This window comes from Mustela nivalis (assembly GCF_964662115.1).
Source record: "Mustela nivalis genome assembly, chromosome: 9".
Taxonomy (NCBI): Eukaryota; Metazoa; Chordata; class Mammalia; order Carnivora; family Mustelidae; genus Mustela; species Mustela nivalis.
This window is the reverse complement of record NC_139028.1, coordinates 109,668,851-109,690,224: the sequence shown is the minus strand read 5'-3', so window position 1 is coordinate 109,690,224 and position 21,374 is coordinate 109,668,851. Positions and strand designations below refer to the sequence as shown.

The window sequence follows — 21,374 nt, the reverse complement described above, 5'->3', positions numbered from 1 at the left end:
AGTATATCATCAACCAGGAAACCTACCTAAGCCTCAGTTTCTGCAGTTTCATTATGGGGTTACATTAGGTTTCTGTGGTTGGTCTTTCTGGCACAACCAGCTCTTGAACACTCAGGTATGGTGCAAGGGGCCCAGGAATAACCAAGACACTCATATCACTTGGGAAATTTCCCAGGATTCAGGGAGTCAAAGCCAGCCAAATTCTCTATAAATCAGAGGGCTCTCTCCCCACTTTTGTCCCAATTATTTTTCGGATTCCTCAAAGAGTAAAGTAGTTTTTAATATTTTTAAAAAGTCCTCCTCTTTCTTGAGGAACCTGGGTTAATTTCTTTCTCTTTTCTCTTCTTTTTCCTTTCCTTTCCTTTCCTCTTTCCTTTTTTTTTTTTTTTTTTCTCATCCGAAGAGCAATTGAAGTTTGAAAATAATTTGGCTGAAACACCAAAATTCCCATTGTAGTTCTATGGTAGTCCCTGGAAAATCACGTAGTAATAAATCCATGGTTTTCTATTAAAGAGATAGAGGAAGGGAACCATTATTGGGTTAATGTTACACTTGTATTTAGGATGGAATAAAGGAATATTTTTTAATGTGATTTATGTCATGGAGGATAGATACAATTTTACCTGTTTCATTTAGAACTTTTTGTTGATTTTTAAGAAGTTTTTAATTTAAATTCAACTTAGTTAACATATACTGTATTACTAGTTTCATAGGGAGAGTTCAATGTTTCATCAGTTGTATATAACATGCCCATCACCAATTACCCTATCTCTCCAACCCTCTCCCTTCTAGTAACCCTCAATTTTTTCCCTATAGTTAACAGTCTCTTACGGTTTTCTTCCCTCTCTGTTTTCATCTTATTTTATTTTTCCTTCCCTTCACCTATGTCTCTCTATTTTGTTTCTTAAAATCCATATATGAATGAAATTTTATGGTGTTTGTCTTTCTCTGACTGACTTATTTCACTTAGCATAATATGCTCTAGTTCCATCCAGGTCATTGCAAGTTTATTTGTATTTTTAAGAGTCTTTGTCTTTCAGAGATGTATGCTGAAATATTTATACATAAAATTATGTGATGTCTAGGAACTGCTTCAGAATAATCTGAGTAAAACAGGGAAAGTGAATGGAAGCAAGACTAAATATGAGCTGATAATTGTCTAAACTAGATACCAAGGAGTCAATATATTCTTCTGTTTTTTAATGTTTGAAATTTTCCATAATAAAAGTCTTGGCATGCTAAAAAATAAAGAAACTTCTTGTTGAGTGCATGAGCTTTTATTACTAGAAAATACACACTGTTGCAGTGAGCCCACTCACATGAATGTTTAATAGAATGCTAGTGGAAACTATTTATTAACAAAAATATCATTTAAAAGGCATTTAATCTGCAGTTTAATTTTTGAAATGTAAGAAACACCCCAAAGTCACCTATCCTGAATATCTTATTATTTTCTGGCATTATTTTCTGGCATTGGTTGGAAAGACAGTTGTTTCTGAAAATCTTTTGCACAGTGAAGGAAACAATCAATAAAACAAAAAGAGAGCCTACTGAATGGGAGAAGGTATTTGCAAATGATATATCCAAGAAGGAGCTAATATCTAAAATATATAACGAACTTACACAAATCAACACCAAAAAACAAGTAATCCAGTTAAAAATGGGCAGAAGACATGAACAGATATTATCCCAAAGAAGAAATTCAGATGGCCAATAGACAAGAAATGATGCTCAACATTACTCATCATTAGGGGAATGCAAATCAAAATCACAATGAGATATAACCTCACACCTATCAGAAAGACTAAAATAAAAACCAAAGAAACAATAAGTGTTGGTGAAGATGTAGAGAAAAAGGAACCCTTGTGCATTGTTGGTGGAAAGGCAAGCTGGTGCAGCCACTGTGGAAGACAGTATATAGGTTCTTCAGAAAATTAAAAATAGAATTAGTATATGGTCCTATAATTCCAAAACTGGGAATTTATCCAAAGAATATGAAAAACACTAATTTGGAAAGATGTATGCACCCCTACATTTATTGCAGCATTATTCACAATAGCCAAGATATGGAAGCAGCCCAAGTGTTCAACCATAGATGAATGAGGTAAAGAAGTGGTGTGTGACATATAATGGAATATAACTCAGCCATTCAAAAGGTGAAATCTTTCAATTTGCAACAACATGGGTGGATCTAGAGGGCATAATGCTAAGCAAAATAAGTCAGTCAGAGAAAGACAAATATCGTATGATTTCACATCACAAAGGATGTGGAATTTAAGAAAGCAAAATGAAGAAAGGTGAGGAAAAACAAAAAAACAAACTCTTAACTATAGAGAATGAACTGGTAGTTATCAGAGGGGAGGTGGGTGGGCGGGGGGTGGGTGAAATAGGTGAAGGGGATTAAAAGTACCTTTATTGTGATGAGCAGTGAGTAATGTATTGAATTGTTGAATTATTATATTGTGCGCCTGAAACTAATATAACACTGTATGTTAATTATACTTGATTAAAAATAATTTTTAAAAAGATAGTTGTTGTGTATAGTTGTGCATCAAGAATGGTTTTTCCCCCCTCCCATTGGTATAGACTGCATGTATGCATGCAGCCTTTCTAAAAAAAGACTATCCACAGTCAGTACTGAGGGCAGTCATGCACGCTCCTTCCTCAGAAACATGGGGCCTTTGACCATCAGAGACTTTCATGTCTTATCAAAATATGAAGAAAATAAAATGGTATGATATGATAGAGGATACCTTGGGGGTTGAATTTGAAGAGGTTTTTCAAAAAGGTCTCTCAGAGAAGGTGACATTGAAGCTGACAATAAGCATCAAAACTTGGGGGATGATCGTCCCCAGGAGAAAAGAAACTGCTCCTGCAAAGGACTTAACCCTCAATGCAAGGGCTCTTCCCTCTGCGAATTCTCCCATTGTTAATGGCCAGATGCTGTAAGTACCTATGGTCCATGTTTCCCTAATAACTCTCAAATATGTTGAAAAAAATTACACACCTATTCATTTGCCTTTTTATTTATATAACCCTCTTAGTTCAAAATTGAATTTAGAAAAACTGCATAAATGCAGGCATTAGGTTTAAAAATTAATAAATAAAGACACTAGGGATAAAAAAAGAGTACATAATCAGCTGAGGCCAGGGGTAATTTTAGTCCAGTGAAATTCTGGGTCTCTGAACAATCAAAGGACTGGACGCAACTTGTCTTTACTCTTGACTCTTAGCTAGTGGCGGCTTTCTTACTGTGTGGTAACATAATAATAGGGCATGAAATTATATGTAAATCAAGCATGGCTCACCGCATTGGGTGACCAATGCTCTCAATCTCCTCTTGGATAATCACCATAACTCTGAGGATAGCTCAGTTAATCACTATATCAGGACAAAAGCATATACTGCACTTGCTCCATTAGCTAACACCACATTATTTTTCTTTTTTGCAGGAAAACTCAATTATTAAAAATAATTTCAATCAGGTTTTTAGTGCCACCTGACAATGAACCTCTTCTTGTCAAGATCACTCACGACCTCAATGTTGCAAGAGCCAATGGCAATTTTAGCTCTTATCTCATCCAACTTGACCTATCTATAGTCATTAAGAGTTGACAGCTCCCTCTTTGACTCTACCTTCTTCATTTGGCTTCTAGGATAGTATACTCTCTTGTTTTACTCCTCAGTTTTCTTTGTTTGTCCCTCTTCTTCAATCTGAATTCCTAATGCTGGAGATGCCGCCGTATCAGACAGCGTGAGTAGGCCATAGTCCTCCTCTCCACAAATAAGATAATTTCTTGCTAGAACAACTTCTTGCTAGAATTTTCATCTTGTATCAATGCATGTCATCAGTATGCCAATGACCTTATATTTATAGTTTTTTCCTGAAACTCCAGACTTATGTATATAAGCAGGACACTTGGTATTTCTAATGTCTAAGACATCTCTGATGCCTAAAAGGGATTTCAAACCCTACATACCCCAAATTGAACACGTGAAATTCTAACCCCTTTAACTCAGAGACTTATCCATCTCAGTCAATGATAAATTTATTCTTTTAATTGCTTGACTCACTATTTTGAAGACTCCTTTATTCCCCCCACCCCCCACATCCCATATCCAAGCCATCAGGAAATATCTGGGGCTCTAGAGATTTTATATTTTTTAATATATAAATATATCCAGAATTAACTTTTCCTTGTATTACCTCTCTGGTTTGAGCCACTCTACTCTCTCACCTGCTTAACTATAGTCAGATCTTTTAAAAGGCTCTTTGCTTGAGCCTTTGCTCCTTTACAATCTTTGAATGGTTCTTTAATATTTAAGTTAGGTCATGTCATTCCTCCGTTCAACACCCTGCAATGGCTCTCAGTGTTATTTGGAGTAATATTACATCTAATGACTGCAGGTCCTTAGATTAACATACTTCCTATCATATAGCTGACCTCTTTTCCTACTAATCTCTCTTAGCTCAATTTTCTCCATCCAAACTGGCCATTTGTTCAGTAAATGGTCCATACTTGCTCTCAGCCTAGGGTCCTCTCCTTGTACACTCTTTCTTTTGATATCCCTTGTGGCTTCTCACTTCATCTCCTTCAAGTCTTTGTTCAAATGTCTTTTCTCAATGAAGCTTGAATATCCTATAAAAATTGCAAACTTATACCTTTTTATCCTCCTCTACATTATTTTTCCCACAACACTTTTCTTCTTTTGATACATTATCATTTGCTAGAAGGCAAACTTTACAAGGGTAGAGAATCTTGGTCTCTTTTGTTCACTACTGTAACTGACATACTTAGAACAGAGCTTAGCCTCCATGAGGTAGTGAATATTTGCCAAGTGAGTGAAAAATATTCCTGTGAGATAGGCAGGTATTTTTTAGAAGTTTGTGGGAAAACAGAAGGAGATGGAACATTTTAAACCATGCTGTAAGACAATATACATCCCTTGGAAATCCTTGTTGAAGTCTTCCAAATTCCTCTTGGGTCAATAGCCTCTCGCTCTTTCTTTACCTTTTTGCCAAACTATTTTCAAAGTCCATTCTATTGCCCCAACCATTAAGTTCTGGCTCTCAGCTTGCCTATATTATTGGCAAACATGAGTCTTATAAGTAAACATTTGCTACCTATCTCAAATGCCCTTTGAGGAAACTTACCATTCCTTGTCCCTAATATTCATTCAAGTAAATAGAATTTTTGTATAGAAGAATTTTATAAATAAATTTATCATCTTAAAATAGCTTTAGTAGAATGAGTTTCTTGACAGCAAGAATTGTATATTTTCAACAGGTGGCATCTCTACATTATTGCCTGGCTGCAGAAACTGGCACAAATCCATTGAATAAATGAATGCATGATCATCAGTGAGATAATTTACTCACAAACAAGAATGCCCAAAATGGGTATCCTGACATCAACGTTAAAGGCAGGTAATTTATTGAAACTGATTCAAATTCTCTGACATATAAGTATATCCAAAAATATCCCAGAACACAGTGGATCAGACCAATCATTACTTGGGCAGCCTGTAAGAAAAGAATGTCATAATCAGTTACCCAGACATATAAAATTTCAAGAGAGTTACAAATTGGATGATAGAAAGGGCATGGGTGGAGTACAGCTTCTGTGTTTCTGAATCATAGGGGGTCTCTGCCACTACTCCTGTTTAGCTCTAGAAATTACAAAAACTGGGGAGAAGCCAAGATAATGGAGAAAGGTAGCAGCCAAATAGTGCTTGAAATCTCTATAGGTACCTCATACAGGGGTTATTCATGAGGATTTCCTAGCAATTTGTGGAGGTGTGGTTGCTTTCAAGTAAATCAAAGTGTCTAGGGACTTATTTATGAATGAAGATACGTAGCGGCCTCTAGTTCTGAGAGAACGGTAGTCTCTGCAGGCCATTCTGCCTCTTCTTGTCTTTATGCTCAGTACTAGTTCTTTTTTTCTGATACATTTCTACCATCTCCACTCCTCTCAACCTGATAATGTGACAGTGATTTTCTTCCATTAGCAATTTTGACTTTTGGCACCATGAGAGGATCACTTGCAACCATGCCTGCTGAATCCCAAGATTCTGGTCCCAGGGGTCTTTGGCATTTTCCTAAACCAAAATTTAACTTAGTCCTGGTTTTTAATCTGACTCAAGAGCCCACTAGGTAAGGTATATGATAAAGATGTAGCATGCTAGGTGTGGTTGGGGTGGAGGAGTAGGAGTAGTGCTCCAGAATATCACCTTCCCCAAGATAAATGTACAAGAAGTGTGCCAAGAATGCAATGCTGTGAGATCATCAATGTCTACAAAGCTCTGTGATCTAGATTATCTCTTGAATATACCCCTGACCTCATCATCTTCTTTAGGACCACACAGTGTCAGATTTACTTTAAATCATAAAATTATAGGGGTAGGCTTGCTGGAACTCATTCCATCAATTTTCTTTCATTAGGATGTTGAGGCAGAGTAGTCACTGTCGTCTTTTAAAAAATATTTGGAACTTGCAATATCAAGGTAGTTTATCCACTTAAGTAGCACTTAGTCCTTACCCCCATCATTCTGGTTTCTTCTTTCAATACAATGTGAGACGATGTCTTATGACCTAAAATATAGAATAAACATAGAGAGAATGAATGGAACATATTTTTAGAACAAAATGTAAAAGAATAAATAATGACTGCTGGATAAGACACTTAAAAGTTATTGAGAAATTTATTCTTGCATTTTCTAATTTTTCACAATGAAACAATTCTCTGAAATAATTTAAAATAAACCCATTGATATGCTCTCTTGAACATAACTAATGACCTCTTAAAAACTCTAATGCTCCTATTAGATTTTATCCATCATTTATGAACTTTAAAGTCACTCTGAGAATCCTTAGGATTCTTAGAGGCAGGCAACAGAATTTAATCTGGCCGGTTTAAGCAAAACAGATATTACTGAGTTCAAAGAATCACTGGTAAAGCGAAGTTTGTAAGCCAATGCCCGGAGAGAAACCACTGATCTAGACTGAGGAAAAGGTGTCCTTGCTACTTTCCACCCCAGCACTCTATGGCAGACGGTCAAACCTTCCTGCCTTCCTGGGCCAACATCTGTGTAGGCAACATTGAAGCTCAGTGTAGGGTCTATTTTGTTGTTCTCTTCCAAATTGAACTCTAGTGCAAGAGTAAGTGATTTGCAGACTAGACCACATGACCACCCTCTGACGACAGGGGAGGCTGAAGAGTATAACTTCTTTGGATTCAACTTTGAAAAGGTAGCTTTCACAATTTAGCAATGAATAATAATAATAATAATAAAAAGATGTTCAAAGATATGGTACTCACCTCTTGAGTTTAGTACAGGTTAGCATGAGCAATTCTAGCATGCCTCCAAATTAATCCAGCTCATGGGAAGTGTCTAGAAACAACCCATCAAACACTGTAGTGGCTTCTGCCATCTTTATGGCTCATTCAGGCGGGAGACTGAGCTTTGTCTGCCTGCATCTGCCTGACAACTCGAGCAGGTGCTTCTCTTGAGCCCTCCATGACCCCCAATTGTCTAATGGTCGAAATTGGAAATCCCCACCCCTCAACTACAACTTCCTAAAGAATAAAAAAAATACAAAACAATAATCCAAGAGACACAGCTGAGGAACTTAAATCCTTAAGTCCACTCTCTAAACATTTCTAAACTGGGAATCAAATGTGGAAACACCTGTTCAGAATCTTTCACTGGCTCCTTGTTGCCCTCAGGCCTCAGTGAACATGCTTTTATGTGGCACATTAGAGTTGAGTAGGATTTGCCTCAATGTCCTTCTCCCCATCTAGTCCACCATCCATTCTTGGCCACTGACATTATTATCATGTGGCTTAACTCAGGTTTTTAAAGTGTCTTCCCACATACATCTTTGCTGCTGTTAAAACCTCACAGTGTTGAAATGTCTGGCTCTAGCAATGTATTTTTAAACTGTTGGAACTTGAGAGTTGTTTGCTAAATCCATCTGCCAATAAGATTAAATTTCTATCTATTGATCAACCACACAACCATATTATGTATAAGTGGGCAGATTTGTTGACATCAGTCATGTCACATATGTTTGGGAAGTCAGCCTTAAAGCATAGATTCTCTGGCATTTATTGAGTTAATTTTATCGGAAAAATAGAGTCATTCTCCAGAGCATGGGATCCAAGAAAAAAAGAACAGGCTGCTCGGGACATATGGATGTTAGGTATGGACAATGAGCTCTGGTTTTGATGTTAAGGGTCAGACTGAATTTCTATGGGCAGGGCATAAGGATTGCAGAAAGTGATTCCCAGAAGAGTCGCTTCTCACATGGAGAACTCTCTGTGGCTTGCTCCAGGTGAGAAAAGGAAGAATTTACTTATTTAATCATGATTAAAGATTCTTCCAAGTAATACTTGCCAACCCAGCCAGGAAAGGATACACAAACAGAGAAACTCTTAACTCACAGTTCTTGAAAATCAATCATTCCTATTAAGAATATGATGTTTATACATTTTCTGTAGCAAAATCTAGTGCACATCTCCTACTAAGCCACAAAGAATATGAGAATATGAGCAAAAGGTGGAGGGCAGGAGTCAATATTGCCACTACTTGTTCCATGACCCTGGGATCCCCAAGTCACTACACTCTATGTTCTCCTTCTGTAAATTAGCCAATCTACCTTCATCTGAGAGGATGCTGTGTGTGTAAAACAGGTCAGTTATTGGAGACACACAATGGAAGAAGGGGTAGTGAAAGGAATACACAGAAAGTAGAATAGTGTATTAATTGGGGTTCTTCCCAACTGTGTTTGGGAAGCACTCTGACTAAGGAGTCATTGGAATACCTGCCCCCTAGGGTAGTTTTATTCTTAGCAACGTGACAACGTGGTTAAGGCTCCCTACACTCACGTGTAGGCTTCTTGGTTCGTATTATCCCATGTGGTGACCTTGGTTCAGGTTCTTGCAGCTCCAACATCTGGATGCGCCGTGTCCTTGATTCAGGGTTTCGCAGCTCCGACATATGGACTGGCGCTACTTCCTCGGTTGAGGCCCTCATCCTCCGTTGCAAGATTCCAACTCTGCGGTTGTGGCCGAGAGCTCGGCGTCAGGGGTCACTGCGCGAGGAGCCCCACGTGGACGCCCACAGCGTGGTGAGATCCCTGCAGTTTCACGAAGGCTGCAGGTTACCACGATGAGGGCGGGGTAGTGGGATGACAGCAATGCTGTTCCTCATTGGTTGTGTCAACATCATACTCTGTCTTTGGTGGTTGTGGTTGAAGCTGCCCACAGACTGATCCTGTGATGCTCCTAGCGCTAACTGCAGAGATCCCTCCTTGGAAGAAGCCTCATCATCAGAAGCCCCCTACAACCAAGAATCTTCTATAAGATGTGGTGCATACAATTTCTATGGTTCTCAGTTTATTCTTTTGTAAAGTGTAAATAATATCAGCATGAGTACCTCATAGGCTCATCACATACAGCATTGAAGACAAAGTTGTTTTACAGACATATTCCATTGTTAGAAACATATAGAATAAGTGTGTGTGTGTGTGTGTGTGTGTGTGTATTTTCATGCTGGACCCGATAGATTATTTTTTTATGCTCAGTGTTTAACAACTGTCCTAATACATGATAGGAACAAATCAATGACTACCAAGTCTGGCCTAAATTGTTAAATTATTTGCATCACATGGCTAATTATGAATAGCAGAGGGGACTAATATTTGTCAAATTCCTTTGTGTGGTGTTTTATTGGTTAATTAATTCAAGAAGGTTTCACTGTGCATTGGTATGTGCCAGGCACTGTTCTCAATGCGAGGGATACAGCAATGAAGAAAACAGTTGAAGTACCGTGCCCAGTTGGGGTCATGTATTAAGAAGGGGGGAACCAATAATAAGCAAGATCTATAAGGAAAACTTATACTGTAAAAGTGACCAAGCTGAAGAGAACAATCAAGTACAGAGGGAAATAGGGTATGTGTATAGACGGAAATGTAATGTAGGGCATTCACAAAAGTCCTCCTTACGAACAGGACAGTTGATCAAAAGCTCCAAGAAAGTGAAGGAGAGAACATTGTAAATATCTGGGAAGAGAAAGTGCCCAGGATAAAGAAAGGCAGCAGGACAGTGTCTGACGCTGCGCAAGGAAGACGGTGTGGCTAGAAGAGGGAGGGTGGTAAGGAAGCCAGATTATACAGGGCCTTATTAGGAGTTTGGCTTTCCTGTGAGAAGGAAAGTTTTACATTTAATATTTTATCACAGAAAATTTCAAATATGTAGGAAAAAAATATGATGCTCTCACAGACCCATAACCCAGCCTCAGCAATTATACTTTGCAACCTTGTTTTCCATTAATTACCCTTCTTGTTTATTTTTTTCTGGTCCAGGCAACATATAATTTCACCTTTAAATATTTCAGTGTGTATTCTAATAGTTGAGTTTTTTAAAAAGAAAATATCATCATTAAACCCAATAAAATTAATAGTTTCTTAATCTTATCTAGTATCTAATTCATACTGAAATTCACTGATTGTCTTAAAAATGTCTTTTTGGGGGTGCCTGGGTGGCTCAGTGGGTTAAAGCCTCTGCCTTCGGCTCAGGTCATGATCCCAGGGTTCTGGGATGGAGCCCCACATCGGGCTCTCTGCTCAGCAGGGAGCCTGCTTCCTCCTCTCTCTCTGCCTGCTTCTTTTACTTGTGATCTCTGTCTGTCAAATAAATAAATAAAATCTGTAAAAAAATGTCTTTTTGTAGTTGCTTACTTTGAATCACTATTCAAATAAGGTCTATTTACTGCATCTTGTTGCTTTATGTTTTAAGTCTTCTAAAAACTTTCAGTTTTCCTCCTTTTTAAAATGCTGTGTATTTACTGAAAAAAGTAGCTAGATCATTTGGTCCTTGTAATTTCCCACATTCTGAATTTATCTAATTGCTTCTATGTGGTGTCATTTAACTTGTTTCTCTATTCTTCATATATCCTATAAACTAGGAGTCATATATAGTGGCTTCACTAGATTTAGATTCAGATTTTCTGGCAAAATGCTGGATAGCTGGAGCTATGTACTTCCTTTGTATGACCATGGGAGACAGTTGATTGACTGATTGCCTTGTTTTAGTGATAAAAATTGACGAGTGCAATTAGGTTCTGTCTCGATTTACCCACTACACATTTGCTCATCAATTTAAAAAAGTTTTTCATTTTAATTAAAAAATTAACATATAATGTATTATTTGTTTCAGGGGTAATCTATTGAGATATTTACTTAGATCTATATACCATTGGAGATTCCACAATCATGGTTTTCTTAATCTTAATATTTTCCTTAAGTTATTGTCTGATTGTCTTCTGAAAAGAGTAAATTCCTTTGAGGAATTATTTGATTCTCCAAAAGTAGTTTGTATAAGAAAGTCAAAGGTCAAAGGCATTCTGGAATGGCATAGTAAGGACATGCAAAAATCTGCTTCTACATAAAAGCAATGAAGACACTGGAAAAAAATTGTCAAAATCAACTTTACAGAATTCTGGAAATTAATCAAAGACTTGCAACAATCTGAGAAGTGTTTATTCAAGAAAAATGGATGACTTTTGGTAATAACCTTTGTGGTATTTTATTTTTATTATTATTTTTTAATTTTTTATTTTTTATAAACATATATTTTTATCCCCAGGGGTACAGGTCTGTGAATCACCAGGTTTACACACTTCACAGCACTCACCAAAGCACATACCCTCCCCAATGTCCCCTTCTCCCAAACCCCCTCCCCCCAGCAACCCTCAGTTTGTTTTGTGAGATTAAGAGTCACTTATGGTTTGTCTCCCCCCAATCCCATCTTGTTTCATTTATTCTTCTCGTACCCACTTAAGCCCCCATGTTGCATCACCACTTCCTCATATCAGGGAGATCATATGATAGTTGTCTACCTTTGTGGTATTTTAATTTGACCTATTTCTGCTCTCATCTTCCTGGTAGCTTTTAAAAACACAGTTTCAGAATGATGATGACTGTGAAAGCCAACAGCCAAACAGCCATTAGAGAGGGCAAAACAGATTCAGAATTCTCTCAAAAGTCCTCCTCTCATAGAATTGCCACTATTTGATCAGTATGTCACCTCCTTAGAAAAACCCTATTCACAGTGCTTATCTTTATTTGACCCGATGCAGAGCTTGTTCAATGAGAAAAGCCCTATTCCAGGGTGTTTGTGAAACCAATAGGTGGCTTTTTAAAAACTGTCAATACCAGCCACCTGGAAGCAATACAAGTAATAATATCAGCAAAACAGATTGGATAAAAACCTTAAAAGTGAAAATCTAGGATACTGTAAAGCTCTGACATATCCCTTGACATCTAGCAAGCCCCATGCATGTACTGGGTTGTGCAGTGCCAAGGAAAGACCTAAGAAGGCTCTAATCTCTGGATGGCTTTGAGGCTGTGTGTGAATAAGAAGTGAAGGCTAAGGCAGAGTTTTAAGATCCCAAAATGTTGAAGGCATTCTCTGATAACTTGCAGATCCCTTCAATAAGGAGTGGGAAACCTGTAGCTTCAAGCAACTTAAGTATATCTCACTCCAGTCATCAGCTGAGCACTAAGTTAATCAAGCAGAATTTCAATGATTAAACATGACAAATACAGACTTTACAAAATTAACCCTAGAAAGCCACTGAACAACAGCAACAACAAATACTAGAACTCTGATAAAAACTCTCAGGAGCTGATTTCCCAAGTTGTCTCGTTATATTGTTTAGAATGTCCAGTTTTCAATGAAAAAATATAACATACAAAGAAACTGGGAAATACGGGCCATAGATGGGGGTGGGGAGGCAATAATAGAAAGAGTTCCTGAGGATGATAAGTCCAATAGAAAATAGAAAAGAAAATAGAAAAGACTTAAATCAGCTATTGTGAATTTATTCAAAGAGCTAAAGAAAACAATACCTAAAGAGTAAAAGGAAAAGTATGAGAACAACATCTCACAAAATAGAGAATATCAATAAAGATACTGAAATTGTAAAAATAGACACAACTAGAAACCCTGTAATGGAAAAGTACAATAAATTAAATGAAAAATTCCCCAGAGAAACTCAACAGTAAATTTGAGCAGGCGGAAGAAAGAATTAGAAAACGTAATGTTGGGTTAATTGAAATTATTCAGTCTGATGAGGAGAAACAAAAATAATACAGAAAAATGTACAGAGTCTCAATGATCTGTATAATATCCAACATACCAATATAGGCATAATGGGAAAGTGAGAAGAAAGGAGAAAGAAAGGGGCATAAAGAATAGTTGAAAAGGTAATAGCCCAAAATTTCCCAAGTTTGATGAAAAGTATTAATCCAAGAAGCACAACAAATTCCAAGTAGAGTAAATCAAGGGGGTCAATATCTAGACACATCAAAGTCAAAACGTTGAAAGCCATCACAGAAAGAGAATCTTGAAAGTAGCAAGAGGAAAAGCAAGTTATGTTCAAGAAACTTTCAGTAAGATTAACATCTGATTTATCTTAAAAACAAGCAAACAAACAAATAAAAACATCTGACTTATCATAAAACATGGAGGTCAGCAGACACTGGAATGGTATCCTCAAAGTCCTGAAATAAAAGGAATATCAAAATGAATTCTATATACAGCAAAACTAAAAGTAACTTTAAAAATTCCCAGGCATATAAAAACTAAAAGAATTCACTGTTACCAGACCTTCCCTACAAGAAACACTAAAGGGAGTCCTTCATGCTGAAAGAAAAAACACTAGATATTAAGTCAGCTCTACATAAGGAAATAAAAAGCTATTTATAAAGCTTATTAAATGACTAAATATAAACTCAATGTAAATATATATATATTTCTAACTCTTATTCTCTTATTTTATTTAAAAGACAATTGTATAAAGCAATAATGAAGAGGAGGGAGAATATCCCAACTCATTCTATAAAGCCAGTATTATCCTGATACTAAAGCCAAAGACATGACAAAAAAAAAGAAAAGAAAACTAAAGACCAACATGCCCTATGAATATATACACAAATCCTCAACAAAACAAATCCAGCAACATATAGAAGGGATTATGTACTATGATCAAGCAGGTTTTATCCTAGGAATTCAAGGTTGTTTGATGTCTGAAAATCAATCAAAATAATACACTTGTTCATTGAATAAAGCACAAAAAGCAAATGATCATCGTAACAGATAAAAAAAGCTTTTGAAACAAACACAAACAAACATTCATGATAAAAATACTAAATAAGATAGGGATAGAAGAAAAACTCTTCAACCTGATGAAAGGCATCTATGAAAAATCCACAACTAACATCATTCTTAATGGAGAAAGACTAAATTATTTCTCCTTAAGAGATGAAGATGATAAGGATGGTTATTCTCCCCTCTTCTATTCAAAGTCATACTGAAGGTTCTAGCCAGGCAAATTAGGCAATAGAAAGAAATAAAAAGCATCAGATTAACTAAGAAAGAAGTAAAATTACCTTTGTTCACAGATGACATTATAATGTACATAGAAAATTCTAAAAAATCCACAAAAATGATTAAAACTAATAAATTCAGCAAACTGGCAAGAAACACATCAATACATAAAATTAACTGCATTTATATACATACATTATGGATCAGAAGACTTACTATTTATAAGGATAGTAATCCTCACATTGATAATCCTTATCAAAATCTCAACTGAATTTCTTGCAGAAACTGACAAGCCAATCCTAAATGAGGGAAATACAAGGGACCCAGAATAGCTTAAGTGGTTTTGAAAAAAAGAAAGATTCATAGTCTTCTTGATTTCAGTTCTTACTAAAAAGCTACAGTAATCAGGACAGTGTGATAATGGCATAAAGATGGACGTAAAAATCCATGGTACAAAATTGAGATTCCAGAAATAAACCTTTACATTTATGGTTTTTGGTAATGCTATTCAGACAATTCAATGGAAGAAAGTATAGGCTTTTCAACAAATTCTGGGAAAACTGGATATCTATGTGTAAAAAAATGAAGCTTGATTCCTATCTCACAACATATATAAAGTTAATTCAAAATTGACCAAGGACCTAAATGGTAGTGCTAAAACTCTAAAATGTCTAGAATAAAGCATAAGTACAAATATCCATGACCTTGAATTGGGTAACAGATTCTTAGATATGACACTAAGTGCACAAGTGATAAAAGAAAAAAAAATAGATAAATTTGACTTCATCCAAATTAAGAACTTTTATGTAGCAAAGTACACCAACAAGAGAGCAAAAAGACAGCCCACCTAATGGAAGAAAATATTTGCAAATAATATATCGGATAAGGGACTTGCATTGAGAATATGTAAAGAACTCTTACAACTGAACAATAAAAAAGGAAATCTAATTAAAAATTTGGCAAAGGTGCATGAAAAGGTGCTCAATATCACTAATCATCAAGGAAATGCCTATCAAAACCACATGAGATATCAGCTCATATCTGTTAGAATGACTGTTATCAAAAATACAAGAAGTATTTTTTCATGTGTCTGATAGCCATTTGTATGTCTTTATTGGAGAAATGTCTGTTCATGTCTTCCGCCCATTTCAAATTAAAACCACATTGAGATACCACCTTACACCACTTAGAATGGCCAAAATTAGCAAGAGAGGAAACAACGTGTGTTGGAGAGGATGTGGAAAAAGGGGAACCCTCTTACACTGTTGGTGGGAATGCAAGTTGGTGCAGCCACTTTGGAGAACAGTGTGGAGATTCTTCAAGAAATTAAAAATAGATCTTCCCTATGACCCTGCAATTGTACTACTGGGTATTTATACCCCAAAGATACAGATGTACTGAAAAGAAGGGCCATCTGTACCCCTCTGTTTATTGCAGCAATGACCATGGTCGCCAAACTGTGGAAAGAACCAAGATGCCCTTTAACAGACGAATGGATAAGGAAGATGTGGTCCATATACACTATGGAGTATTATCCCAGAAAGGATGAATACCCAACTTTTGTAGCAACATGGACGGGACTGGAAGAGATTATGCTGAGTGAAATAAGTGAAGTGGAGAGTCAATTATCATGTGGTTTTGCTTATTTGTGGAGCATAACAAATAACATGGAGGACATGAGGAGATGGAGAGGAGAAGGGAGTTGAGGGAAATTAGAAGGGGAGATGAACCACGAGAGACTATGGACTCTGAAAAACAATCTGAGGGTTTTGAAGGGGTGGGGGGTGGGAGGTTGGGGGAGCCAGGTGGTAGGTATTATGGAGGGCACGCATTGCATGGAGCACTGGGTGTGGTGCATAAACAGTGAATTCTGTTATGCTGAAAATAAATTAAAAAAAAAAAAAGAAGAAGTTGAACTCATAGTAACAGTAGAATGGTGATAACCAGAGCCTAGAGGATGGGAGAAAAGGGGAGATATTGATCAAAAGGTACAAACTTTCAGTTATAAGATGAGTAAGTTCTGGAGACTTAATGTATAGCATGGTGACGATAGTTAATGTGTTGTAAACTTGAAATTTGCTGAGGCAGTAGATCTCTAGTGTTCTTACTACAAGAAAGAAAAAGGTAACTATAAGAGGTGATTAGTTTGATTATGGTAATTATTTCATAATGTATACATATATCAAAACATCATGTTGTGCACCTTAATATGTATACAATTTTTATTTGTCAAAAAAAACCTAATAAAATCAAAATAAGTAAAAAGAAATACAAGAAATAACAAGTGTTTGTGAGAGTGTGGAGGAAAGGGAACACTTGCACACTGTTAGTGAGAGTGTTAGTGGGTATAGCTACTTTGGAAAACAGTATAAATTCTCCTTAAAAACTTAAAAAAAACAAACAAATGAGCAAATGAAGAAAAAAAAAAAAGACAAACTAAAAACCAAACTCTTAAATACAGAGAACAAACTAGAGGTTGCCAGAGAGAAGATGAGTGAGAGGGATGGGTGAAATAAAGGGAATTAAGAATACATTTATCTTAATGAGCACTGAGCAATGTATGGAATTGCTGAATCATTATATTGTACACCTGAAATTAATATAACACTAAATATATTATATTTACATGTAATTACATATAGGACAGGGACATATAGACATATGTGTCTATATATCTATATCTATAGTCATATATATACACATATATAATTAATTATACTTGAATTTAAAAATTGCAAATAGAACTACCATGTGATCTAGCAATTTCACTGCTGGGTATTTATATGAAGGATATGAAATCACTATCTCAGAAAAATATCTGCACCCCCATGTTCATTGCAGCAATATTTACAATAGCCAAGATATGGAAATGCTCTCAGTACCCACGGGCAGATAAATGGATAACAAAAATGTCACACACACATACACACACACAGGAATACTATTCACCCATAAAAAAGAAGGAAATCCTGCCATTTGTAACAACACGGATGGATCTTGAGGACATTATGCTAAGTGAAATAAGTCAGAAAGAGAAAGGTGAATACTGCATGGTATCACTTATTTGCAGAATTTGAAACAAACAAATAAAGAGACAAAAAACCCCTGCTCATAGATATAAAGAACAGAGTGATGGTTGCCAAAGGTAGGGGCTGGGGCTTGGGCGAAATGGGTGAAGGTTATCAAAACGTACAAACTTCCAGTTATAAGATAAATAAGTCCTGGGGATATAATGTACAACATAGTGACCACAGTTAACAATACTGTACTATGTATTTCAAAGTTCTTAACAGAGTAGATCTTAAAAATTCTCATCACACACACACACACACACACACACACACACACACACACACACACAAATATATAACTGCATGTGGAGATGGATGTTAACTAAACTTATTGTGGCAATCATTTCACCCAAATATACATATATCAACGCATTACATTGTTCACCTAAAACTAATACAATGTTATATTTCAGTTACATCTCAATTTAAAATAATGGCAAAGGATTGGTATTGACAGTCTCCCACACAAATGGCCAGTAGCGTGTAAAAAGATGTTCAGCCTCATTAGTCATTAGGTAAATGCAAATTGAAACCACAATGAGATACCGCTTCACACCCACTAGGATGGCTACAATTTAAAAATCCAGGTAATAAGTGTTGGGGAGGATGGGAAGAAACTGGAACATACAAACATTGCTGATGGAAACGTAAAATTGGGCTGCTCCTTTGGAAAAGTTAAGCAGTTTTTTAAAATGTTAAAAGCAGAGTTCCCATGTGACCTAGAAATTCCTCTCCTAAGTGTATATACCTGAGAACTGAAAACACAAAGCTACCCCCAAATTTTACATAATGTTTATACAATGTTTATATCAGTATTATCCAAAATAGCAAAAAAAACAAAAAAAATGGAAATGACCCAAATGTCCATCTGCTGATGAATGAATAAATAGTATGTAGTATATCCATAAAATGAAGTTTTTGGCAATGAGACAGAACAAACTGATGATTCATTCTATAAAATGGACAAGCCTTGAAAACATTATACTAAGTCAAAGAAGTCAGTCACAAGAGAGGTTCCTATGAAATAGCCCAAAGAGACAACCCATTGAGACAGAAAGTATTATCCTGGAGCTGGGATGAGTAGGTCAGGAATTGTTTAAAGGACTGTTAATAGGTTTGGGGTTACTCTTTTGAATAATAAAAATGGTACACTATTAGGTAGTGGTGGTATTGGTAAAACTTCATGAATGTACTAAAAAACTAAGGAACTCTATACTTCAAATAAGTGAATTTTATGATATATGAATTATATCTCAGTGAAATTTCTTTCTTTAAAGCAGGATTCATACTTGATTTTATCTCTTTAGTTATGAAGTTTGGGATGAGCACCCTCCAAAAATGACCAGTGATTCTTTCTTCTTTTTTGGAGGCAGAGGGAAAGAGTGGCTTTTTAAATTTTCATATGCTTCATTTGATGACCAGAGTATGATCCAAAGAGTGCTGCTGTTTTCCTTCCCCTAGAATATCAGCTCCATGAGGATGAGGTCTTGACTCTGTTGTTTGCATCTGTGTTCTCAGAAGCAAGAATCATGTCTGGTGCATAGTAGGTAGTCAATAAGTAGTTTTTGATAAAAGAATGGCCCTGTAGCTTCTGATCACTTGGAGCTAATTCTCTCTGGTTTTCTAATTGTAATATCTTGCCCTGTGATCACAAATAATGATTCTCTAGTTTTCATGTATTATGACCCTGTCTAGAGCTACTCTTTGTGTTAATCGAGACCAGACTGTGCAGCTGGGGCCCCGTGCTAGGGTGCATGGCCATGGGGCAAAAATTGAGGCTGAATTTTTGGGCTCCCCTTAGAGAGTTGACTCCCCTGGTGCTGGCGTCAATGAGCCAGGAGAAAGGGGCCTCAATTCCTCATTTTACTGGGCAGAGGGGGACTTATCTTCTAATTCAACCAGAGGGCTTGCCACTGAGCAATGTGAACTCTTTCTGGAAGGGATGCTTTTTTCTAATTCCCACAAAGGCATCTTCTGTGCTGGTAAGCCATGTTTGAAAGCATTGGCCTCTGGAACCCTATGTTCTTTCAAAATTACTGGCTCTTCTCTGGCATCCCATCCTTCTTCAGGTGGGATCCCACGGATCCAGCTAGTTACCCTCTTATTAGAACTAATGAGTGCACTTTTCCCACGTTGTAATTCTACCATCTCCGTGTGGAATATCATCGCAAAACCCTCACAATCACAACAAATACATGGTCTCAAATCTCACTGGCTTCCTCTGTGCTTTTCATCAATTCTTTGACACGGATTTGATCATTTCTGTATCTAATTCCTATACCTCTTAATCCAAATAAGTACTTTACTATCACTCCTCTCTCTTAGATGACTGCCTCACCATTTTTTTTTTTGAAGGGAAAATAAAGCCTATCTCTTTCATTCCTTATCTCTCCCCAATATATGTATTTAGCCATTATAACACTTATAGTTACTAATTATAATTATAACCATTATTCCATGTTTACTTGCTGAGAATTAGGTATCCTCCCTCTGTTCTAAAGCGTATGTCTATATGTTCCTGTCCTATTAACCTCACATCCTTTCATGGGTTCATGATCTTTATCCCAACAATTACTGCTTTCTTCCCAGTATATTCACACCTTACTCCCTATTTTACATTTCCTCTTAACCTATGCATGTACTCAAGTCTCTCCAATTGTAGTTTCTAGTTCATGAGGGTTGACTGAACAGAGGCACCTTCTTCCTCGTATCAACTCCAATAAAAAAAAAAAAAAATCCCTGTTTCGTGTGTGTTGAGTTTGACTCTGGACTCTGGGAACCAAATGAGGGTTACAGAAGGGAGAGGGTTGGGAAGAAAGGGTAACCAGGTGATGGATATTAAGGAGGGCACATGTTGTGATGAGCACTGGGTGTTATGCACAACTAATGAATCATTGAACACTGCATCAAAAATGAATGATGTACTATATGTTGGCTAATTGAACATAATAAAAATACACAAATAAAATAAAAAAATCTCTTGCTACACTGAAAAATAGGTAGTGACATTTTTCGATCTATAATATGTGAATCCTTAAAGAACTGAAGAAACAGTGCATAACTTAAAGGTTCTGCAACAGAGGACTCTTTTAAATGGTGGAAGTTCTTGCACTTCATAAGCAAATAATGTATACATATAGCACACAGATATTCCACTCCTGAATTTATTTCCCAAAGAATTTCTTCAAGGGGCAAAGAATTGTAGGCAACATAGATGTCTATTTCTGGGAAAGTGAGTGTGTAAAATTTCGGATGCATTCTATAACTACTGGGTTGCATTTAAAATTAATTGATTTATGTACTGATAACGTGGATGGATTTTAAAAACATACTGCTGAGAGAAAAAAGTATGTGTGCATGTGTGTATGTGTATAAGCTCCATAAATTACAAATACATGCCTACAGTACAATGCCATACATTGTCTGGAAATACTTAAAATATGCACGTTATATACAATGGGACAGTTGCTCATGGAGGGAGGGAAGTGGGAGTGGGGTAGGGGATATGGGGTAAGGTATTTTTTAAAAGTAGAGGAATCCTTACAGACATAAAAATTTCTAATAAGATAATGTACCTAAAATGTTTATAAAACTCAAAGTGTGATTAAACGTAGAGTAAACTTGTGGACAAAAATGTGTAACATTTTGGGAATTGGACTTCCTAGAAAGACTAAAATCCAGGAGGTATTCATTTGTGTAGTTTCAATAATGTAAGGAGATTTTAAATTATAATATACTTTTCTCTGCTCTAGGTAGGCTATGCAAATTTTAGCAACAGCTGGTAAGAAATAATTAGAAATTGTGTTTCGAGATAATCTGTTGAGAGACCTTCAAAGGCAATGGGACAACTTTTTGATTTAATTTACTTTTCACAATGAAATGATTTCCTTGAGTCATCCTTTAGCCTATC

The 21,374-nt window shown here is 36.4% G+C and overlaps 1 protein-coding gene across 1 annotated transcript in view; it reads right to left on the bottom strand.

The window, feature by feature from the left end:
• LOC309840412 (uncharacterized protein) overlaps positions 1-21,374 on the bottom strand; it is a gene marked incomplete at its 5' end in the record, with an annotated part of 71,102 nt that overhangs the window by 19,947 nt on the left and 29,781 nt on the right. Inside the window, 2 exons of the mRNA XM_082682458.1 lie at positions 5,381-5,524; positions 6,540-6,592. Of these exons, the coding sequence (XP_082538584.1) occupies positions 5,381-5,524; positions 6,540-6,592 (197 nt within the window). The remainder of the gene's footprint in view (positions 1-5,380; positions 5,525-6,539; positions 6,593-21,374) is intronic.